The sequence below is a fragment of the Myodes glareolus genome, chromosome 8 (genome assembly GCF_982192425.1).
Source record: "Myodes glareolus chromosome 8, mMyoGla1.1, whole genome shotgun sequence".
Taxonomy (NCBI): Eukaryota; Metazoa; Chordata; class Mammalia; order Rodentia; family Cricetidae; genus Myodes; species Myodes glareolus.
This window is the reverse complement of record NC_142033.1, coordinates 4,218,888-4,244,184: the sequence shown is the minus strand read 5'-3', so window position 1 is coordinate 4,244,184 and position 25,297 is coordinate 4,218,888. Positions and strand designations below refer to the sequence as shown.

The 25,297-nt window shown below is 40.9% G+C and overlaps 1 protein-coding gene across 1 annotated transcript; it reads right to left on the bottom strand.

Annotated features, from left to right (window-relative positions):
- Positions 1-1,067: 1,067 nt before the first annotated feature.
- Positions 1,068-24,568, bottom strand: LOC125408667 (guanylate-binding protein 6-like). Its single transcript, XM_087908772.1, has 12 exons — positions 24,529-24,568; positions 24,280-24,424; positions 19,527-19,750; positions 17,933-18,060; positions 10,290-10,399; positions 9,892-10,088; positions 5,855-6,100; positions 5,438-5,718; positions 4,576-4,782; positions 3,176-3,278; positions 2,662-2,855; positions 1,068-1,860 (listed from the first exon to the last, which is right to left on the bottom strand). Exons 2-12 carry the CDS (start codon positions 24,399-24,401, stop codon positions 1,651-1,653), a joined length of 2,022 nt encoding a protein of 673 aa, XP_087764898.1. The 5' UTR covers positions 24,402-24,424; positions 24,529-24,568; the 3' UTR covers positions 1,068-1,650.
- Between the last annotated feature and the right edge of the window lie 729 nt (positions 24,569-25,297).

Sequence of the window (25,297 nt, the reverse complement as noted above, 5' to 3'; positions counted from 1 at the left end):
CTTTGCAACCAAATAAATATAATGTTAAAAGATGGCATGCATATATTATATTGACTGCCTGTGGAAATAATATTTTGATATATTGGGTTAGATAAGATGTGTTATATAAATTATTTTTATTAAAAGTCTCAAAGGAAAAACATCATTAAGAGGCCAACATGTTGCTTCCTGGCACTCAAGTCCTCATCTTAGCTGTCTTCTGAAAGCTTCTGCTGTTTCTAGAAACCGAAATGCCATCAAGCAATAGTGCATTTTCCATTATCACTCATTTAATATGCAAACATACTGTTTTCCCAGCATCCTTAATAAAACCTAAAAGACTGGGACATAAAGACATACATGTGTCCCTTCAACTTTTGATTCCAATTTGTTCTCCCGAGATGAAACCAAAGGATCGGGTATCTCATTAATCCTCCAGAGGCAGTTGATCTGTGCTCCTGTGCATTTGCATGGGATAGGAGCATCTGTAACACCAATCACACTATAACATGGAGTTTCCACTTTATTTTATAAGGAATCTTTAAGCTGAATTTATGTTAGTATACAGGAAGCTTGACTGACATTTGTTTCTTGGCTATATAGTAATCCAGGATCAAGATATTAAAATTTGTTACCAATCTTATTCAATGATATTTAAGTAGTTTCCAAATTTATCACCATTACAACACTATCTGTTGTAAAAGGAGTGGGCTGCATCCTGGCCGCCCGGCTAGTTTAACACCTGAAATAACCACACAGAAATAATATTAATTAAATTACTGCCTGGCCCATTATATCTAGCCTCTTGTTGGCTAACTTTCACATCCTGATTTAACCCATTTCCACCAATCTGTCTGTCACCACGAGGTGGTGACTTACCAGGAAAGATTCTAACCACAGTCAGTCTCAGGCAGGAGCTTCATGGCATCTGCCACACTGCCTTTCTTCCCAGCATTCAGTTCAGTCTACTCCACCTAAGTTCAGCCCTATCAAAAGGCCAAGGCAGTTTCTTTATTACACCAATAAAAGCAACACATAGACAGAAGAATCTCCTATACCAACTATCAATGACAAAATACCCCAACAAATGCAAGTTTAAAAAAAAAGAGTTTATTCTGGCTCATGGCTGCAAACGATGTATTTAGCATGGTAGAGAAGGAGGCTAGCATGGAGGCTGGTTGATCACATGGCATTCCATCGGTATGTCACAAGTGATGGACATTAGTGTCCAGGTTTCTTCTACTTTGTAACTAGGTCCCAAGTCCAGAGAGATGGTGCTACCCACCCATGGAGTGGGTTTCCTACTATAGTAACCTGAGATGATGCCCCCACAAGCTAACCTAGATGAGATGGTCTTGAGGGTGCAGATGAGCTTGTGTCCTAGGTGATTCTATACCCAGTTAAGTTGGTCAACAGTAACTGTCAGAGTGTACAATGGCTAATCACATCACTTTCATATGAATGGTTTCAAAATTTGTCCCCTAAAAGCAAACATGTGTACATATGTTCTATGTACTTCAGGTGAGGCATGGATGTCCTCTAATCAACACTCTTCTGTTTAGTTGGCTGAATGAAAATGAAAACATGAAGTGTCAAAAAAAGACAAAGTATATATTCATGGGTCATCATTTCATCCAAAGAAGACTTTTTTAAAGAAGATTTAAATAAATTCTATTTAAATGATGAAGTAAGGTCATTTATAATGTCCATGATCAAGAAAAAAGGACCACAGATTGCTTTAGCAAATTCTTTTAGAATATTCTCTAAAATGGAACCACTGTTTTCCTTCATATCCTTGAGGTTAGATTTCAATAGCTCTATTTCTCCACTCATTTCCTCAGATTTCTTCTTAAATCCTTCTTCAAGCAAAGCCTTTTGATCCTAAAACAGTGAAGATGAAAAAGAAGTAAATACTGTAAAATGCAAACCTAGCACCAACTACAATTTCAAATCTATAGCGAGTGGTTCTTACTGTACCCCTAAATGACTTCCTTTACCATGAAGAAGATAATCTGAGTCAGACCTACACATTTTGAGGGAAGATAGTTGAAACTTCACTGATGCTGATCCATCAAGTGTTGGCTGCAATGCTGGCAGAGGTGTGAAGACATTCTTACACTCGTGCCCACTGAAATGCCACTGGTTGAATTGTGCAGAGCTTGATCTATGGACACAGTGTGGCAACCATATCATGAAGACAGTGACAACCTATCAGTTGCCATTTTGTTTGCAGATAGGCAATGAGAAAATCACTCCAATGCCTTGTGCTATTTCAAGCAGGCTGTCCACCCTGGAGACAGCTACAGAACATTCAGAAGCTGCCAATTCCCTGCGTTTTTCTGTCTGGACATGTCTTTCAGTTTTCTGCCAGATTATGCCCAGACTTGAGGGGGGCGTGTCAGGAGCCTGATACTCTGGACCTTGATAACAAGACCCATTGCAAGCCTTAGTAAATTGCCTGGTTGGGAGTTTGTTTAGTGAGTTCCCATGAGGTTGTTTTTAAATATCCTTAATTGGTAAATCAAACTAGTACAGTTAAAAAAAATACTGAAGGAGCAACTGAAAACCTAAAGGAAGACTTCCTTAGCAACAACACTTTTAGTGGTGTTCCTCTCAGAACCTGGCTACAAATTTTCCTGCCACCTAGGGTATGAGGATCACCACAGTGATGAGGAGTCCCACCTGCAGCTGCTTCTCCAGTATCTTTTCCTGGTCTTTGATGAGCTGCTCTCTCTCCTGCACCAGCTTCGTTCTTAGTTGCTCAAGGTTTTCCTTGTGACTTCTCTCTTGAGCCTCCATCAGCTGCTGCTGCTCCTTCTGCTGCTGTCTTAGCAGCTCCTGTTCCTTCTCTGCTGCCTCCTTCTGGGCCCGCTCCTCTGCCCCAGGAAGATTCAGGGAGGGAAGAAAGTGATGGGTCAGGTAAACTGTCTACATTCCAGAACCCAGACAACAATTCAGACCTGAAAGGAAACTACAGACTCCACATCGGTCCACACAATGGAGAGAGTGTTTCTGGATGGGATGGGGAGACCCTGCCCACCTGACTGAAACGCAGACTGACTTCCTGTTACTCTCGGAGTGAGCATCCACAGAAGGGTAGAGAGCTGTTAATCTGGGAATGGGTTACCATGGCCTCTATCAGGAGGCTTTGTGGGAACCTAACCCCTCCTGCAAGCCACGAGACATGCTCCTGTACCTGCAATGGCCTTCTCCCCAGCAGTGAGGGCTGTATCTGCCTTCAGGATGGAACTCTCAATGGTGGCTTGTGACTGCAGAAATCTCTGGAAAACTTCACTTGCCTGAAGGACCAAGAAGGAGCAAAGACCTTGATGGATCCTGGGAGAGAACCTGTGTGAGTTAACACAGTCTCCACTGTGCCTCACTGTCAAATGCTACAGTGAAACCTGCAGTCTGCCCCTGCTCTTCACTGGCACTAGATACTTCTTGGTTCATGGCTTCCCCAGTTACCCCCACTAGGGCACTTGCTACCTTCTGCTCCCAGATCCAGCCAGTTCACATCACATGCAGATGTGCTCAATGCAACCTATGATGCTTTCAAATATTGTTTCCCCATATAAAATGCTGCAGAACTATGTGGGCTTCACTTCCTTCTGCTTTGATGTAGGAAGTCTTTCTGTATATGTGCTGCTTTATATTGGTTAATGAATAAAGAAATTGTTTTGGCTTGTTGATAGGACAGAGTAGAACTAGGCAGGAAAAACTATACTGAATGTTGGGAAAAAGAAGGCAGAGTGGAAAGAAGCCATGTAGCCCCCCGAAGACAGATGTCTGAACTTTACCCAGTAAGCTACAGCCTCATGGTAATAGACAGATTAATGGAGATAAATTAAATTAAGATATGAGAGTTAACCAGAAATAAGTTTAAACTCCTAGTCAAACAGTATTGTAATTAATATAGTCTCTGTGTGATTATTTTGAGGCTGAGCAGCAGGGAACGAAACAAGCAGCCTCCATACAACACTATTCTTGCTGATGTATTTATGGTCAAGTCCCTCTATCTGCCTGGGATTCATGGTACAGATGTGGAAACTCTGCCTGTAGTGGTGAGCATCACCCAAAGCATTTTAGATAACTAAAGAACGGACTAAAAAGAACCCACTATGGTGTCATTGGCAACAACTGAGTAATATGTTAGCTGTGCTCTTAGATTTATTAGCACTCCATAGGTCCTGACAGACTCAGAATTTTTATGTGAATATTTCTAAGAATTAATAGTAAATAGCAGTCATTTTGAGCCAAGCGTGGTTCTAGTGATGGGGCTTGAAAGTAAAGCAATTAATTCCCTTGCATTGCAAAGCCCTGGTTTTGGTCGCCAACACTAACATGAAGCTAAAGATGCCATGCTATCCTCATGTTTTCTTATTCCTCTTAAGCAGTGCTGTGTGCTCATGTTTTATGACAACATGTTTCCTGTGTTCTGAGCCCCATGCTCCCTACTCCTCACCCTTCCCCCATGCTCCCTACTCCTCACCCCTCCCCCATGCTCCCTACTCCTCACCCCTCCCCTATGCTCCCTACTCTGCAAGTCCTCCCCATGCTCCCTGCTCCTCACTCCTTCCCCATGCTACTCCTCACCTTCACCCCTTTCCGGGGCACCTGCCAATAGTCATGCTCAATCTTCTCCCTCATTTCCATGTAGAGCCTGTGTCCTCCAGGAACAAAAAATGTTGAAATATTTTCCATAAAAGCCTTTGAAAGCTGATTGAGTTCTTCCTGGCAGTATTGATCTGATGCTTTGTCATTTTTCAACATGAACATCCTTTTCTTCTCATCTATTAATTCCTACAAAGGAAATGGACAGAGATCTGACACATTGAAGGAATAGAAGAGATAAAGTTCCAAGAAAGTTTGTATAAGAGTCAGCCTATTACCCTCAAGAAAGTATTCTAGTGTAATAAGACCACAAGAGAATGTGAAATGCTAATGCCTAAATTAAGATTCTAAGAAATCTGTATAAGGCTACAGTAAATGTTCTTAAAGTTCTTAGCCCTCAAAACCTTCTGTAAAAAGATGGTTCTTCACTGACAATCTCTGGATCCATGTGGGAGTCACATCCTGTAATTCTATCTTCGATGATATAACAAGGAGCAATAGAAGAGCAGTGGCCTGCAGCGGGACTCTTGTGAGAAACTTTCATAGGAAGAGAAGAATATAGCAAGTTCAGGGATGGGTTATAGGTGTTCTGGGCAAGATTGCAATCCACAGACATTAACTGTGTGAAGGGTTTAGGAAACTATATACTCATTATTCCAGTCATTAGAGATTTCTATATAAGAAGCACCTGAAGTTTGAGAAGGGGACATGAGTCTTTCACAGTTGTGTTCATGATAACACACAGAGTGCTCATCTTTGAATGAGTCACATAACCAGGGTCAATGAAGGCACAGCAACACTACAGCCATGAATGGACACAGGTATGACAGTTAATGACACTTACCAGCAGCTTCTTCTGGAATTGCTGGTTTTCGTCCTTGAAGGAGTGCTCCATGAAGACAGCAATGGCTTCCTTCTCACAGGCTGTATGCACATCCAGCAGCTCCTGGAGCGTGTCTGTGGGGAGCCTCAGTTGCTGGGCCATCTGCTCACTGTAGTGGTCAGCTGCCTTCTGCACAGCTGCTGAGTTCTCACGCTGGGCCAGAGTTGTCACTGCATCATCCAGACAAGGCACAGCTCCACTGTTGATGGCATCTACATAGGTCATCACCAGAGTCCCCAGTCCTTCACGAACCAGGAGTTTTAGGAGATAAATGTGAAGTTATAAGTGAATGGGATCCAAGATTTTAAGACTACATTTCTAATCTCCCACAACTACACATGCACACTTACAAACATAAACACTATAAAAAACACTCACGATTCCCAGTGACCTTAATTCCCTCTCTGAGTGTCTTGATCTTTGCCTCGATGAAGATGTAAGAAACAAAAGCCCTCATTTGTTCCTGGAACTTAGGATCCAGTTGGTCTTCTGAGACAGTCTCAATTTTGCATAACAGTTCTTTGTCATTTGTTGGCCGGTCAAAGACAAAACACTTCCGTTTAGGGAAGAAACGTCTGATGCACTCCCTGGGCAGATTGGATGCTTGGATTCTGGTACTATTGCCTAGTGTTAAGAGAAACACAAAGCAATGGGAATAGACTTAGAGCAGAGAGCAAATGATGGAGGCCCTTGTCTCTGTGAAGTGTTCTGCACTTACAGGTCTCTACCATAAACATGCAACACTTCTTTGCATGTCAAAAGTATACCACGTTTGTACTTGGTAGACATCTGGTGAAATAGTTCAGGAGACATTTGACTCTACTGGGAAGAGCATATGGCTGAAATCTACAGCCATGAACACAGCATCAAGCATACTATTGTTGGAGGAGGGGCCCCTTGGTCTTCCTGACCACCCGGCTAGCTTAGACTCGAAATAATCATACGGATACTGTATTAATCAAAACACTGTTTGGCCCATTAGCTCTAGCTTCTTAATGGCTAACTCTTATGTCTTAATTTAACCCATTTCTAGTAAGCTGTGTATTACCACAATGTTGTGGCCTACCAGCAAAGTTTCAGCACATCTCTCTCTGGCTGTGGCTCTAAGGCATCTCTCTGACTCTGCCCTTCTTCCTCCCAGCATAGAGCCTAGCTTTCCCCGCCTAGTTCTGTTCTTCCCTACCATAGGCTCAAAGCAGTTCTTTATTCATTAACCAATAAAAGCAACACACAGACAGAAGGACTTTCCACACCACACTGTAGTTGTGTGCCCTGTTGACTGAACAGCAAAAGGTTTAATATGATTTCTGGCTCAATTATTCCTTTGTAGCAAAGGAGCTGTTGAAACCTAAAAGAAAAGACACAAATAAAGGATAATAGAGTATAAAAAATAGCAACATTAGCAATTCTAAGAATGAAGCTATGGTTACTGAAAACTACTTTGACGCTAAAAGAATTCATTTTTGTTAACGCCAAATATCCACTATAGAAAATAAAAGTATCGTTCACAGTTGGGGAGAGAAGGCAGAACTATGAACAAGTTCAGGATACATAAGTCTATACATACATCTAGATATCAGATGTGCTACCTTAAGACAGTATTTTATGAAACTGCGGTATTGAGGACTTTCTCCCTTTTTTTCATGTGGATGGGTGTGGTGTGTGTATGCATGTTTGCCTGTGTCTGGGTGTATGTGTGTGAGCACACATGCATGTGTCTGCATGTGGTGCCAGATGTTGTCTTTAGAAGTCCTCTACAGTCAGTCTTTCATTATTCAATGAGGCAGGGTCTCTCAGGTGAAACAGGACTCTCCGGTACAGCCTGACTGGCTAGCCAGCATGCTCCAGCACCAGCCTGTGTCCTCAGCCTGGGCACTGGACTCAAGGTAGACGTTCACACCCAGCCAGCATCTATGGAAGCTCTAGAGATCACACCTTCAGTCCTCGCACTTGGGTGACAAGGGCTGTAAGCACAAAGTCATCTCCCCAGCCCATGCCCTAGGGATTTTTATTGAATCCATTTTAGCTGTCCATCCCATGACAGTTAACCATGTGAGATGACAGCAGTGCCATCTGCTTCTCTGGAGGAACTGCCTCAGTGTTCTACCTACCTGTGTTCTACAACATCCAGGCACAACACTCAATCAGAACAATACATGTTTTCTGAAAATTGAATACAGTGCTGTTAACCTTTCCATCAAAAGTTATGTAAGAGGATCTCAATGAGTTTGAGGCTACCATGGCCTATATGCAACATTCCAGGCCAGCAAAATAATCTATATTGTGAGAACTCTTTTTAAAAGAAAAAAGAAAATCAAACAAACAAATAAAAAAACAAAATTGTAAACACAAAAGGAAGAAAGAGAAAAAAGAAACAATAACAAAAGAAGAAAAGGAAAAAGAAAAAAAGGAAAGGAATGCTAGGTGACAGCACATGTTTAATCCCAGTTTTCGGGAGGAAGAAGCTGGAGACACTGAATTCCAGTTAAAAATAAACAACAGTAGATTATAGTGAAGGGACTCTGGCCAGTGTGGTGAGCATGGGTTTGGCAGGCCTTGCCTTTCCCCCATTCCCTCTTCCTTGTTAAAAACCATTAGATTATATTCCTAAAATTAGCCACCAAAGTCTATTTCCTCATTTGGCCACTTTCTCCTGCTGAAACCAACTACCAAGGTCCAGCTATGGATGTACTGAAGTGCAATAATCAAAAGCCCCCTTTGGCTCACCTAATTAACACACCCAATTAAAATTAAACACCTCATCCTAACATGGGATTTCCTTTTTTACAGTCATTTGGCTGTAGGCCATGTCTATCTCCACTCTATCCAGAGGCAGTCCTTCATCCTCTGAACAAGCATCCCCTCCCCATCTCCTTGATCCTTTCCCCTTCTCCCTCATCCTCTACCTCCTGTGTTTGTCTCTTATGTCTCTCTGGGGCAAATAAATCTCCTTTATGCTGAGAACTGGGCCATGGGGTGTCCAGGTCTGGATACTTTCTTTCCTATGTAATTTCAGAACTGTGAGTACTAGTTTCATAGGCTGCTTTCCCACCTACTGTGTTTTTACTCCTTTGAGAAAACAAAGACAGAAAAATGAAAGCAGTGAGCAAATCAGAACTGGCATTCCTTGTAGGCTTCAAACGCTGTACTTGGGCTAATAATACATGTAACCAATGTAAATGGTTTATAGTTCTAAAAAGTTTCTTACCTTTGAAAATAGTATGTCAGTTACGTTAGGCCTTAGCCAAAGTTGGTTGCCTAAACATTGCAAAGGAGACTTCAGATGATTGCCCAGGTAGTCAGTTGTCTCTGTCATTTGTTGCACATTTTGGAAGTTTCTCGATTGTACTTCCTGTTTATTCAAGTAATATTACTTCCCTTCTCAGATCTTTGATGAAGTTGAAGATTGGATCATTGTAGTTACCCTCCTCATGATTTAGCTAAACTTAATTTCAATACATTATTTAGACTCCTTGAAATAGAATACTTAGTAAAACTTTTGTTATGTATTTCTTGTTTAATATTGTTTATTGCTTGTAATTTTATATTTGGTATCTGTTCCTATTGTATATAGCTGTATCAGATTTGGTTCGATCTTGTTTAGACAAAAGGGAGAGATGATGGGGAAGCTCAGCCAATCATATCTGGCTAGGGTGTGGCCGCCTGGATCCCAGGTAGAAAAACGGGTAGAAAGGTGCGCGCTCTCTCTATGTGGTGCTCGCCAGACCCATGTGGACTTCAGACCTTCCACTCTGGTAGTGTGAGTTCCCCCTTTTTCAATTATTAAATTATATCTGTTGTTTTTAGCTGGTCTGGTTATTTAGCGTATCGACCGAATACACCAACCTTACAATAGACCACTAATATTACTGATCCTGACACTGTGGCATGAACAAAAATAGGAAGCTGTGATAAACAATGACACGTACTGAGAAGGCACAGACTGAAAAGACACATCTGGCAGTTTACTTGGAACATAGATGTTTTGCACGCAACATAACCAACCCATCATTAAAAACCTATGTTTCTCGATGAGAAGAACAATGTACTAATCTGTAAAAATTTATTTTGAGATGGGCTATGTATGATAAATTCATGAAAAAAATATATAGCCAAGTATTTCTTAAAGGTAGTCAGACACAAAATCTAGCAATATAATTTCTGGATTTGGAGAAGTTTAGATGGTTTAGACTCTAGACCTTAAAGCCCTGACTTGGAATAATTTTTGCTATGCTCTAGGGTCTACTTTCCTCAAAAGAAATTAAACTCCAGTTCCCAGGCATTATCAATCAGTGGCCTATTGAGGTTTCTGCAGACTGCCATCCCACGGCAAATACAGAAGGACCTCACAGAGGATGAGAACAACTCAACAGATGCCAGCCCTTCCCTGTCCCCAACCCCAGCCCTCCCTCTACCTGGGATCAGCTTCAGTGCGTTCTCCAGGTACTCGTCCTCCGTGATGCTCTCTCCATCTAACTTCAGCTCCAGTGTGAAATCCCGAACAGTCCAGACGAAGTCTGGGAAGAAACTCACAAACTCTGTGGAATTCTTTATTACATCAGGATTTGGGGAAGACTTTGTCCTGATCAGATCAGTGAGTTCTGTGACGTAACTGGTACCGGGTTAAGGAAAAGTGAATTCACATGCACGTTCTCATGAATCTCTTAATAAAAATAAATACCAATAAACACTCTTTGCTGCCCTGGGTCTCCTCTGCCCACCAAAATCCACACAGTGACAGGGCAGGTCTGTGTCTCCATATGCATTCCAGAACACTCAATGAAACATGGTCACTCAGGTCCTGCAAGGATACTGCAGCTGCTCCAGGGCCTGGTGGTTGATGGTGCCCATGCTGTTGTAGACAAAGGTGCTGCTCAGAAGCACAGCCAGGGCAAAAATCCACGAGTCATTCGTAGGGTCAACCTGGAAGACACATGAGGACAGAGGACTGAGAAAGAACTCCTAGGAAGTCCATTTGGGCTGCCTTTGTGTCCTTGTTCTGGAGGGCAAAGCATTTGGAACAAGAGTGCATGTTCTGGCTAGAGAAGGAATCCAAGGTCAGCCTGAGAAACTTTCTGGAACCCATATTTTTCTGCACAGAATACGGCTCTAAGTGGAGAAAGGACCTCAGTGTAAGATCAGACACCATGAATCGCATAGAAGATTGGGTGGGGAATAGACTTGAACTCATTTGCTAAGGAAAAAACTTTCTGACCAGGACGCAGATCACACAGACTCTAAGAAAAATTAATAAACCAGATCTAATGAATAGGAAAATGCCTATAACAATTATACATCTGATAGGTGGTTAGCGTCCAAAATACATAAAGAACTAAAAACAAAACCACAAACAAAATGAACATCAAGAAAACAAATAGCCTGATTTAAAACTTGAGTACAGAACAAAACAGGGAGCTCTCAAACAGAGAAACACAAAAGACCAAGAAACTCATTAACAAGGTTCAACATTCTTAGTCACCAGGGAACTGCAAATAAAAGCTGCTTTGCCAAAAGCTGTAAACAACCTAAATGCTCCTTGACCAAAGAAGGGATAAGGAAAATGTGGTACATTTACACAATGGAGTACTACACAGCAGAAAAAAATGATGACATTTTAAGTTTGCAGGCAAATGGATGGATCTAGAAAACATCATATTGAGTGAGGTAATGCAGACCCAGAGAGACAAATATCATATGTACTCACTCATAAGTAGGTTTTAGATATCAAGCAAAGGAAAATCAGCCTATAATTCACAATCACAGTGAACCTAGACACAATGAAGGACCTAAGAGAGAAATACATGGGTGTAATCTACATGGGAAATACAAAAAGAAAGAAAGAAAACAACAAGATTTCCTGATTAAATTGGGAGCATGGGGACCATGAGAGAGGTTAAAAGGGGAGGGGAGAGGAGTGAAGAAAAATATATAGTTCAATAAAAACAATAAGAAAAGAAAACTGATTTGCAATTTCATCCTATGACAGAATGGCCAAGAGCAATAAAACAACTGATAGAAAATAATATAAAGTACTGATACACACACGATCTCATAGAGACTGTGACAAGGCACAAGTCTGCACAGTTTCAAACTAGACAAAGTCCCAGCTGAGTAGGGAAGTAGACACAAAGTCCTAAGGGAACTTTAATTTTAAAATATGATTTCTGATTCACACATGGTTTCAAAGCACTTGCAAATATGCCAATGATATTCTTTATAATGGAAAATACTAAAATTCACATGAAATCACAAAATACACTCTTTAACCAGATTAATCTTAAACAAGAACATCAACACACATCCTGATTTTTAAAAATTACTAGGCTATAGTAATCAGAACAATATGGTTTATTCAAAACTTTCCAAAGTGCTGTTAACAGATACAAGAAGAGCAAACAGGTGAAAATGCCCAATGTCTATCTTGGAATATCAAGCTAAACCCCATTAATTTGTACAATTCACTGTGTCAATGAGTATAATTAAAGTAAGATAATAACAAAACAAGAATATATGCCATGGAACAGAGTAAGAGGCTCAGAAACAAATTTATGAATTAGCTACCAACTGATCTTTGCCATGGTTGTCAAGAACACACAAAACAAGAATACAGTGCCTTCCCCAAATAGTGCTGGAGAAACGGCACCCACACACAGAAATGCAGAATTAAATCCCATGCACATATACACAAAATAAAAAATAACCAAGGAAAAATACAAAACAGAGTGGGAGAGCAATGTTTTCAAATGTGAGCAAGACCTTGAATACGTATCTCTAAAGAAAAAAAAGAGAGGCATGGAGACACGGTCACCATCTGCTCCGCCTCAGAACCAGGACGCAGGACGCACCAGCGAAGACGTGTGACAGCAGAAGCCTCCAGAAATTATCCAAACACTAGCCTCAGCCCACCTGTACCTAAAGCAATGATCACCAGAAACACAACACTGTCTGCACCTGGAGGACAGACCAGGCAGCCGTGACCCTGCATGAACCAAAAGAATTGACCATCTGAGCCTTGGGCCCATCTACACCTAGAGGAGCAATTGCGGAAGGCTCAGCCCTGCCCGAAGGTGAAGGACCCTTCAATGGAGCCACAACCTCCAGTCACACCAACTGAAGAAAGAGGGACCCCTGAAGCACAGGCTCAGCCCATGCCAACTGGAGGAAGAAATGGGTAGACCACAAAGAGCAGCACAGCAGCGCCAGCGTCTACTGGTGCTACAGCAAGAATGCACGAGCGTCCCAACGCAGGTAAGCAGAAGAAAATGGCACTTAAAATAACTTTATGAAAATGATAGAGGCCCTTAAAGAAGAAATGAAATCTTAATGGAAGAAATCAACAAATCCCTTAAAGAAAACCAAAAAAAAAAAAAAAACCCAACAATCAAACAGGGAAGGGAAATGGTTCAATACTTTAAAATAGGGGCAATAAAGAAAACATAAACCATGGGAATTCTGGAAATGGAAAATCTCACACTAGTGAGTTAAGAGAACAACTGAAAGCTCTAGAACAAAAAGAAGCAAACTAACCCAGGAGCAGTAGACAGCTGGAAATAATCGAATTGAGGGCCGAAATCAATAAAATAAAAACAAAGAATCAATGAGACAGAGTTGGTTCTTTGAGAAAATCAACAAGATAGACAAATCTTTACTAAAATTAACCAAAAAACACAGAAAGAATGTTCAAATTAGCAAAATCAGAGATGGAAATGGGGATAACACAACAGACACTGAGGAAATCCAGGGAATTATCAGGTCATACTTTAAAAACCTATACTTCGAAAATTTAAAGGAAAGAGACAATTTTCTGAATAAGTACCACATAACAAAATTAAATCAAGATGATATAAACCAATTAAATACACCAATAACCCCTATGAAAATAGAAACAATCAAAAAAATTCTCCTAACCAAAAACTTCCAAGGCCGGATGAATTCAGCGCAGAATTCTACCAGAACTTCAAAGAAGAGCTAATATCAATACTCCTCAGATTGTTCCACACCATAGAAATAGAAGGAACATTGCCAAATATTTTTAAGAGGCTACAATTACCCTGATACGCAAACCACACAAAGACACAACTAAGACAGAGAATTATAGACCAATCTCACTCATGAACATTGATGCAAAAAATACTCAATAAAATATTGGTAAACTGAATCCAGAAACAAATCAAAGAATCATCTACCATGACCATGCTGGCTTCATCCCAGAGATGTAGTGCTGGTTCGACATACAAAAATCTGTCAATGTAATCTATCATATAAACAAACTAAAAGAAAAACAATCACACGATTATCACATCAGATACCAAAAAGCCTTTGACAAAATTCAACATCCCTTCATGATAAAGATCTTGGAGAGAGCAGGGATACAAAGAACATACCCAAACATAATGGAGACAATATATAGCAAGCCAACAGCCAGCATCAAACTAAATGAAGAGAAACTCAAAGTGATCCCACTGAAATCAAGAACAAGACAAGGCTGCCAACTCTTCCCATATCAATTAATACAGTACTCGAAGTTCTAGCTAGAGCAATAAGACAACAAAAGGAGGGCAAGGGATACAAAAGGGAAAAAAAGGGAAAAAAAGAAGTTAAATATTCACTGTATGCTGATGATATGATCGGATACCTAAGTGACACCAAAACTTCTATCAGGGAATTACTACAAGTGACAAACACCTTCAGTAATGTAGCATGATACAAGATTAACTTTAAAAAAAAAAAAACAGTAGCCTTCCTATATACAGATAATAAATGGACTGAGAAAGAAATCAGAGAAACATCAACCTTTACAATAGTCACTAATAACATAAAATATCTTGGGGTAACCCTAACCAAACAACTGAAGGACCTGTATGACAAGAACTTTAAGACTTAGAAGAAAAATTAAAGAAAACACCAGAAAATGGAAAGATTGCCCATGTTCTTGGATAGGTAGGATTAACATAATAAAAATGGAAATCTTGGGGTTGGAGAGATGGCTCAGCAGTTAAGAGCACTGACAGCTCTTCCAAAGGTCCTGAGTTCAATTCCCAGCAATCACATGGTGGCTCACAACCATCTGCAATGAAGTCTGGCGCCCTCTTCTGGCCTTCGGGCATACACACAGACAAAATATTGTATACATAGTAAATAAATAAATATTTTTTAAAAAAAGATTTAAAAGAATGAAAATCTTGCCAAAAGCAATCTACAGATTCAACTCTATACTCACCAAAATCCCAGCAAACTTCTTCACAGACCTCGAAAAAGCAGTACTCATCTTCATATGAAAAAAACAAAAACCCAGGATAGCCAAAACAATCCTGTACAATAAAGAAACTTCCAGAGGTATCACAATCCCTGACTTCAAGCTCACTACAGAGCTGCAGTAATGAAAAAAGCTTGGTATTAGCACAAAAACAGACAGGAGGACCAATGGAATCGAACTGAAGACCTGGATATCAATCCACACAAGTACAAACACCTGATTTTTTTTACAAAGAAGCTTAAAATATAAAATGGAAAAAAGAAAGCATATTCAACAAATGGTGCTGCCAAAACTGAATATCAACATGTAGAAGAATGCAAATAGATTTGTATCTATCACCATGCACAAAGAAGTTCAAATGGATCAAAGACCTCAACATAGAGCATTTCTTAAATAATAAGAACAGAAGTCCTGCATGATCCTGAGATCTTATTTTTATCCACAAGTAATGGTTAATCTTAATTGTTGATTAAATCACCATGGAAACAAATCTTTGGACATTTCTATGAGGAGTTATCTAGATTGGGTTGCATGGAGACCTGTCCTAAATATGAATAGTGCAGCTCCATCAGCCGGGTCTCAAGTTGAAGGAAAAGAGGGAACAGAACTGAACTCGGGCTTTCCTTCCTCTGCTTCACACTCACTTGATGGGCTGTATCCCCCGAAACTGTGACAGAGGCAGGGAAGTAGATCAGATGGTGCAAATGCGGGAGAGTAAGAGAGATTCCAAGAGCCAGACTCATCCATGTTTCATGTGTCATTATTCAGAAGAATCAACACATTGAGTGACAGACTATAAATGTGTCTGAGTGGCAGGATGGTAAAGATAGCATGGAATACGAACGCAGCATTTAAAAAAGAGAGAAAGCCTGTCATTGGAGACAATATGTATAAACCTTAGATCAGTGTGCTAAATGACAGGAGACAAATTTAAAAACTACAGTGTTACTAATGCTGTTCTGGAGTGAAATGGAAAACCTGGGGATTTAGACTCTGCTCTCATGTCTGAAACTAAGGGAAGGAAGAAAAGGATGAATCAGCAAGCAAGACAACACAGTGTGGAAAGGCTCTTACTGCGCAACCACAGCAGCTTATTTCAATCTCTGGAGCCCATATGAAGGTGGAAGGCACTGTAGCATGTGCCTGCACACACACACACACACATACCACGCACACTCATGCACCCACATGCACCACATAGCATCGTACATACAACAGCGATAATTTTTTTAAAATCACTCAGTTCACCTATTTAAGAAAGTCAAGTTCATCTAACTGGCTACTGCGGGGCAAGCAGGCCTTCACTGCTGCAGACTCAGCTCTCTCAAGAACTTCCAGAATGCCCTGTTGCCAGTAGATAAATTTCACAATAAAAAGAAAAACCCGCAAGGGGCTGGACAGATGGCTCAGAGGAATGAACACTGGCTGCTGCTCCAGAGGACCACAGTTTGGTTCCCAACATCCACATCAGATCACTTCTAACTTCTGTAACTCCAGCTCCAGGGAATCCAAAGTCTCGGAACACCAAGGATGCCTGTACTCACATGCACATACCATAGGCAGACACACACATAACACACAATTAAAAAAAAATCTCCCAAATGTATAAACCTAACTCCTTAACTCCATCCCCAAGATGTATCTTTAGTATCTCAGAAGACAAGACAGAAGTCATTCTTCATTCACTGGAATGGGCTGTTCCACCTTCTCAGCAATGTAGCCTTCCACCTAACTGTTTCTAGTATGATGTCATCAACCCTCTCATCAACACATTCATCCACCTAACTGTTTCTAGTATGATGTCACTGACCTTCAAAGCATCCATTCACGTACCTGCTCCTAGTATGATGTCATCCACCTTCTCATGGAAGCATCCTTCCACCTAACACTCATAGTAGAAGTAGTACTGGCTACTTGAGTCACCTTTCAAAATGGAAGACCTGGTTCATCTAACTATGGCAGTACTGATGGGTAGTAGCTCCCATATGTCAGCCTCCATATGACAAAGGCCTCCATGGAAGACTTTGAGAGATGGGTAGGCACAAGAGAAAAAGACTTTCACCCTTGACCCAACAAAGCCTAGTTCAAAAGTTTCAGCCCCAGCTCTCCTTGAAGTTCAGAGGTCAGAGGCCTCCTCGTGATGTCTTTTACTCTCACTATCCTGCTTCTTTCCAGGTACTAGACTATACCACAGTACAAAGAGGTAGGATCCTCAATAAAACTAGGAGCATTCTTGGAAGGAAAACCCTTTATTTTGTTCACTAATATCTAACTACTATGCCTAGAATCCAGGAATTGAAGCTAAATAAACTTTACTTGAATTGAATCAAATCATTCACCCAAATGGCAAGAAATAAAAACATGTTTTACCTAAAATAATACATATGATATCTGGGTGGTAGTGGCCCATGCCTTTAATCCCAGTACTTGGGAGGCAGAGGCAGGAGGATCTCTATGGGTCTGAGACCAGCCTGATCTACGGAGCGAGCAATAGGACAGGCTCCAAAGCAACACAGAAAAACTCTGTCTCAAAAAGAAAGAAAGAAAGAAAGAGAGAGAGAAAGAAAGAAAGAAAGAAAGAAAGAAAGAAAGGAGAAAGAACGGAAGGAAGGAAGGAAGAAACAAAGAAAAGAAGATATATGACCTTATCTAATAGTGAAATCTAAATAGAAGTAGGCAGATGTTTCTGTCCTGCTGGGTCCCAAAGCCCTTCTGTTCCAAAGAAACAAAGAGAGAGTTATATAAATTATAAACTGCTTTTCCTATTAGCTCAGGATTATTATTAACTAGCTCTTACAATTTAAATTAACTCATAATTCTTACCTATGTTTAATCAGGTAGCTGGTGCCTTACTCAGTGCAGCATTCTCATCTGGCTTCCTCTCTATCTGGGTGGTGACTATAGACTGAGCCTTTTCTCAGAATTCTGCTTGTGTGGTTACCCTGTCTATAATTCCTGTCTGGATACGGGCCAGTCAGCACTTTATTAGACCAACAGGAGTGACAAATCTTTACAGGGTATAAGAGCATTATCCTACAGCAAAGAGATGAGTGTTTTACCTCATCTGCTGTAGTTCAGTTTGTAGAACTATTAGACCTATTATAACGATAAACTATTATAAACTATAGACTATTATCTATTAAATAGAAAAATTAGTTAGATAACAAGGGATCATAAGGGACAGTTGAGCCTCATCCTACCTTTTCCACGTCACCCAGACCCTCAGTATCCAGAAGAACCAGGGTATGCTTTGGTTTGGTGGGATGAGGTACACACCACATCCAGATGCCCTTGGTTTCAGACTGCACAGTGGAGCCCAGAGGGAAGCCTGAGGGAAGAAGTAAGGACTTAGGTTTGGTGTGTGAACATCCTGCACAGATAGCCCCGTGTACTTAAACATCATCAGTGACTGATAGCTCGTGTGCCCAAAAGTCAGTGTCTAGCAGCCAGCACCATTTTGAGGGATTCTGAAGGACTTAGGATTTGGAGACTAGATGGAGGATACAGCAGCTAGAGAAGTAATACTGGAAGTTAGGACTGGGTCCCAAGTTTCTTCCTCGATCTCTGCCATCTGTCATCCATGCAGCTGCCACTGTAATCTCACTGTGGTTCCAGGAGCAGTGACTCCAACAAGTGTCCAGACAAATCGGTCCCCATTAGGTTATTCTCTCTGGTGTATGACAAAGCAAAGAAGAGGACAACGCACATGAAAATTGGCAGTGCTGTGAATCCCAACACTCAAAAAGGTGTTTCATCTTTCCTCAAGAATGTCTTAGCTTATAAGGTGTGTATTTTAAGCTGGGGGACATTTAACATGAGAACAATGCCACACAAGGGCTCCAAATGAAAACAGAGAGGCATCTACGAATCTGAGAACATGGAGCTAGCACTTTGGTGGCTGCAGTGAGTATGTTGGACCAGCCACGGTTGTACACGCCTGTCATTCCTGAAGGCAGGAGACAGAGGCAGGAGAATTGCCATTAGCTTGAGAGTAACTGGGACTACATAGGTAGAACCAGGCCAAACAACAAGACTGTCTCAAAAAAGAAAAAGGTACTTCTTACAAATTGTGTGAAATGGTATGAGTTCCAACTCAGAGACACACAAGAAGAAAAAAAAAACTAGAAAAAGAAAATTATTATAATAGTTTTGCATTCAAAGTTATTAAAGAAGAAAAACAAAAACAAAAATGCAGCTATAAAAAGATATAAAGTTCTTTTTAAAGTTTTTTAATAATTATTTTTTTCTAAATAAATAATCTTTAAATTTACTTATTTTATTTTATGACTATTGGAATTTTGCCTACATGTATATAAGTGCACCATGTGCATGCCTCAAGTCAATAAAGGCCAAATATGGGTATCAAATCCTCCAGAGCTGGAGTTACAGACTTTTGAGTCACCACATGAATGCTGGGAACCAAACCCTGTCCTCTGCAAGAGCAGACTAGACCATCTCTCCTACCCATGATTTTAAAGACTTAAGTTTTCAAAGACATTTTTATCATGATGGAAATACTTTACTGAGAAAGGAAAACCTGTTGTATGAGACAAGAGACTGACACACAGAATCCCATTGCTTTGAGCTCTCCTGGGAGAGATTTTCCTTAATGAAGTGGAAGGAAAGAATGCAGGAACTGATTATTGGGAAGCAGTAATTACTCATGCAAATTAGCATGAGAGGGTGACTTTGCTGCAAGCAGTTTGGCTTTTCTTTGTTACAGTTGGGAATCAGAATTAAGATAAAGGGACAAAGACAGTCAAACCTTTGGCTAGTACCTGGAATGCCACTTACCGTGATTCTGTCCTAACAGACGGTTCATCAGGTAGGACTTCCCTGTACGGTACAATCCAACAATAGCCACAACTACCACTGGCTGCGAAATCTTGTTCAGAATCTCTATGGCTTTCTGGTTTACATATAGCCGATCCTTCTGGTTTTCCACCAGACAAATGGGAGCCATCATTTGGGATCCGATCATGGCAACTTGCCAACCTAGAAGAATCTGCAAGAAGAATCTGCAAGAAGAATACAAAGCCATTGTCTGCTTCAGTGTTACTCAAGTCCTAAGTGGCTCAGGACTGATGACATTTGCACATTTCCTATTGGCAGTGAATAGATACAGAGGTTCTCCACTTTCTTCATCATTGCTCAAAGTTCCAAAGAAGGTTTTGGTAATATATGGGCTGCCATCATATGTACGGTTTTACTTCAATAGTAAATACCAAACAACCGTAACCTTCATTAAGATCTGACAATATGCTATGTCTTTTAATGAATATTTAGTATGTGACCTCCCAAAATCTGTATGAAACTGCTCTTGTCTGAACTGCTTGATAATATGTTGTATGAACTGGACATGCAGGACCCACAGAAATGACTGCTGAACTTGCCTGAAGGTGAGACAGTCCTTCAGGGTTCCTGCTTCATGAAACAGTCTGCCAGACATTCGCAGGGCACAGAAGAAACTGACTGATAAACTGCCACTAGAGGTAAAAGAGTCTTTCAAATTTCCTGCCTCATGGAAAAGTCTGCAGGATACAATGGGCCTGTAAGCTAAAGATGGATGCCCCAACATTACAGAAAAACTTGGGGTGAGTATCCAGGCAGAGAGAAATCTCTGTCAATTCTAGAGTTTTGGAAGTTTCTTATAATGCAGTTCCTGTTAGCTTAGGTAATATTATATCCTTCTGGGGTCTTTGATGGAGTTGAAGAATATATAGTATACTTTTCTTAGTTATGATAGAAGATAAAGTAGATATAAAACCTTAGACTCACAAACATAGAACAGATAATAAAAATTTCTTAATTGGCAAAATGCAAATGAACTAAAAATTATAATTATAATTCTTGCTTGATAACTGTTTTGTATATGTAAATTTACTATTTTAAAGTTAAAACCTTCCTTTTTATTTGGAAAGAAAAGGGGAAATGGTGTGGGAAGTCCTTCTGTATATGTGTTGCTTTTATTGGCTAAGGAATAAAGAAGCTGCTGGAACTATGACTGGGAAGAATAGAGCAAGGCAGGAATTCCAAGCAGAGATAGAAGAGAAAAGAAGATAGAAGATGTCAGGGAGACACCATGTAGCTGCCAAAGAAGACAGATGCCCTGGAACTTTACCAGTAAACCACAAGTCTCATGGAAAAATATAAAATAATAGGGAAGGGTTAGTTTCAGATGTAAGAACTACTCTATAAGAAACCTGAGCTAATAGGTCAAGCAGTGTTTTGGTTTGGTTTGGTTTGGTTTGGTTTTTTTAAGACAGGGTTGCTCTGTGTTGCTTTGGAGACTATCCTGGAACTAGCTCTTGTAGACCAGTCTGGCCTCAAACTCACAGAGATCCACCTGCCTCTGCCTCCCAAGTGCTGGGATTAAAGGCTTGTGTCACTACTGCCTGGCCCCCAAGCAGTAATTTAATTAATATAGTTTCTGTGTGGTTATTTCAGCTCTGGGTGGCCAGGAACAAAAAAAGAAGCCTCTGCCTACACAATCTAAGAATTCAATGCAATCACCATAAAATTTCCAACACATTTTTTTGCAGACCTCAAAAGAACAATACTCAAATTCATATGGAAAAACAAAAAAAAATCTCAAAATAGCCAAAACAATCCTGTACAATAAATGAAACTCTGGAAGCATCATCATTCCTGACATCAAGCTCTATTATAGGGCTACAGTAATGAAAGCAGCTCAGTATTGTCACAAAAAGAGACAGGTGGACCAATGGAATCGAATCAAAGGCCCCAACATTAATCCACACAGCAATTTTGACAAAGAAGCTAAAATTATACAATAGAAAGAAAGCATCTTCAATGGATGGGGGTGGCGTAACTGGATATCAACATGGAGAAGAATGAAAATAGACTCATATCTATCACCATGCCCAAAACTCAAGTTCAAATAGATCAAAGACCTCAACATAAAGCCAGCCACACAGAACCTCACAGAAGAGAAAGTGGGAAGTAGCCCTGAACACATTGGCACAGGAGACTACTTCCTAAATACCAGGAGAACAGTCACTGAGAGAAACAATTAATAAATGGGACCACCTAAAACTGGAAAGCCTTTGTAAATCAAAAGACACAATCATTAAGACAAAATGACAGACTACAGAAAGGAAAAAGATCTTTAGCAACCCCACATCTGACCGAGGACTGATCTCCAAAATATCCAAAGAACTCAATAAACTAGACACCAAAAGACCAAATGGGGTACAGATTTAAACAGAGAACTTTCAACAGAAGAAAATCAAATGACCAAAAGACAGTTAAGGAAATACTTAGCATCCTTGGTCATCAGAGAAATTCAAATCAAAATAACTCTAAGATACCATCTTACACCTGTCAGAATGGCTAAGATCAAAAACACTTAAGACAACTTATGCTGAAGAGGATGTGGAACAAAGGGAACATTCCTCCATTGCTGATATACAGCCACTTTGGAAATCAATGTGTCAGTTTCTCTGAAAATTGAGACTCAGTCTACCTCAAGACCCAGAAATACACTCTTAGACATCCCAAAGGATACACACTCATACCACAAAGACAGTTCCTCAACTATGTTCATAATAGCACTATTTGCAATAGACAGAGCCTGGAAGCAACCTACATGCCCCTCAACTGAAGAATGGATAAGAAAAATGTGGTACATTTCCACGATGGAGCACACTTAGTGGCAAAATAGCAATGACATCTTGAAATTTGCATGCAAATTGATGAAACTAGGAAAAAAAAAACATCCTGAGTAAGGTAACCTAGACCAAGAAACACAAACATGTACTCACCCATAAGTGGTTATTAGACATTAAGCAAAAGATAACCAGCCTATAATTATAACCCAAGAAAAGCTAGGTAACAAGGAGAACAATAAGAAAGGCATACATGGATCCCCAGGGAAGGGAAAGCAAACAAGAAAGCCTGGGAAAATATCGAGTATGGAGGGGGAGGAAGAACACAAGCAGAGGGGGAGGGAAGAAGAGAGAGGAGAGAGGAGACTATGAGGGAATAAGATGGCTGAGATGGGGGAAGGACAAAGAGGGAGATCAAGAAAAGAGATATCTTCATCAAAGGAGCTATTGTGGGGCTAGCAAGAAACCTGGCACTAGGGAAATTCCCAGGAATACACAGGAATGACCCCAGCTAAGACCTTAAGCAATAGCAGAGAAGGTACGTGAAGTGGCCTTTGCCTGTAGTCAGATTGATGACTACTTTGTCATCATAGAACCTTCATCCAGAAACTGATGGAAACAGATGCAGAGATCCACAGCTAGCACTGGGCCGAGCTCCCAAAGTCTAGCCAAAGAGAGGAACTGACCTAGTGGGAGCTCAGTGACTCTAGATTGACAGCAGAGAAATTTGCTAGGCCCAAACTAGGCCCTCTCAGTGTGGGTATGACTGGGGCATTATGTGGGACACAGGCAGTAGGGACCAGGATTTATCCTTAGTGCTTGAACTGGCATCCTGAAGTACATTCTCTGCAGAGGGATACCTTGCTTAGCCTAGATCTATGGGGGATAGCCTTGGTCCTGCCTCAAAGTAATGTACAAGACTTTGTTGACTTCCCAAGGGAAGCCTTACCCTATCTGAGGAGTGAATGGGGGTGGGGTGGGTGAAAGGTGGGGTAGCAGGAGGAAGGGAGGGAGAGGGAATTTGGATTGGTATGAAAATGAGAAAAGATTGTTTTAAAAGATAATATAATAACAAAAAATTCTACTGCACACTACAACACAGAGGAGCCTGTGGACATTATGCTGAGGAAGGAGAATGTACAGAATCCTGAGAATTTAGATGCAGGTAAAGTCACAGGTTTTCTGCAACTTGCTCCCATATATAAGAATAAGTTCAACAACATAACAAAATGCATATAGCCCCACATGATTTATATATATCACATATACCCTAAACATAGACAAAGAGAATCCGTCTACTTCTGCTTAATAAAAGTCAGTGAGATAGAAACTAAATTCATTTCTAAACAGATATTTGCCAAGCTCTTGTGCTGAAATTTCTCCATGGTTCCTACACAGAAAAGATGTTCTTCTGACTAGAGTTGCCCAAGAGTCTGGCCAGGGATTGTAGGGTTGTGGTCCCAGTTAAGGCAGGAAGCTCCCTCCCAAGGCTGCTCCCACAGCACTTGCCAAGGGCCTGAGAGGAAGCTGCCAGAGCAGGGGAGCCTGAGTGTCAGGACACTACTGTGCATCTGTCACTCATTGAAGGAAAGAAACTGGGCTTCACACACCTAAAGCCAGACACAGTCCTGCAGAGCAGACAACACAGAAGGTGCCTCTCCTGATCATCCCTCAGTCACCACGGGGAAATGAAAGTCAAATCCAATCAGCTTTTATTAACATAGTTACAGTGTACAAAAGGGTTATTCTAATAGTCTAATCAAAATGGGGGTTTTAATTTTAACATAGTAAAATTATACTCAACAAAAACAATTATCTAGTAGGCATTACAGTTGCAATATTATTTGAGATTAAAAAATAATCAAATCCAGGTTCCAGACTAAGCTGCTTCTAAAAGGAAGAAAAAGTAAATAATATACCTGATCCCCATCCCACAGATGCAAGAACAGGTCCCAGCTGCTTCAGACTCGCCTCTGCTTCCCTGCCTCTGGCTCCTATGCTGCTCTTTCTGTGAGTCCACCACACACACTGCTGAGATCATCACAGGCTGCAGCAGAAATGAAACTGAAAGTAAAGGCATCAGAGCCCTGTTAACTTAGCCAAGATGCTGGAGTGCAGCAGGAAAGCCAGTCAGTTACTCTGCTGGCTGAGGGACCTCCCACATTTACCTCTCTTTCTTGAAATCTCTCTCCAGTGTCCTCCCCACAGAAGAAACAGAAACTAAGGGAGGTTACATAATCGGGGACTGTTACAAACGTTTTTCTCCCAGTGGAAATTCCCCGTGCTTCCTTGGTGAAGAGCTCTAATGCTTTCTTTTAATGTGTGTTCTAAAACAGAAACCGTTATTCATCTAAAAAATCGTCTTTAAAAGAAGCAACTAGAAAATAATGAGTAGGATCCGCCACAAAGCTCGGGAAGGGGCGGGGGCGAGGGAGAGGTGCTCTAAAGGCTCCAACTGCTCCAGCCTGGTGACCCAGCTCTCTGGAACCCACGCAAAGGTGGAGGAGAGAAGTGTGTTGTAGAATACTACTTTAAGGTGTGTTACTTTTGTTTATGCTCTGGAACGTTTGTTGGATGATGCAAAGATATGTTTGATTAAGTAAAATTCACCTGCAGTCAGGAGGTTGCATCAGCAGCTAGCTGGCCAGAAGTTGCAGGGGGGAGCCAGATGGAGAAGGGTTTATAAGGAGGGCCAAGGAGAAGTAGGAGAACTTGGGGATGCCAGGAGGTGAGCTAGGTGAGCTGCTAGCTCTTCAGCTTCCCTGGGAAGCAGGATTTTACCTCAACCTGTGAATCTTGAGTTCTTTAGAGAGACAGTGATTTAGATAAGCTCCTTTTGTAACTTTGAAAGAGTTGGTGCCTGAGGGAACGGAATTTCCTTAGGCTGCAGTTGTGCCCTAACCTCTGCTGATAGCTGCACAGTTGCAGTCGCTGACT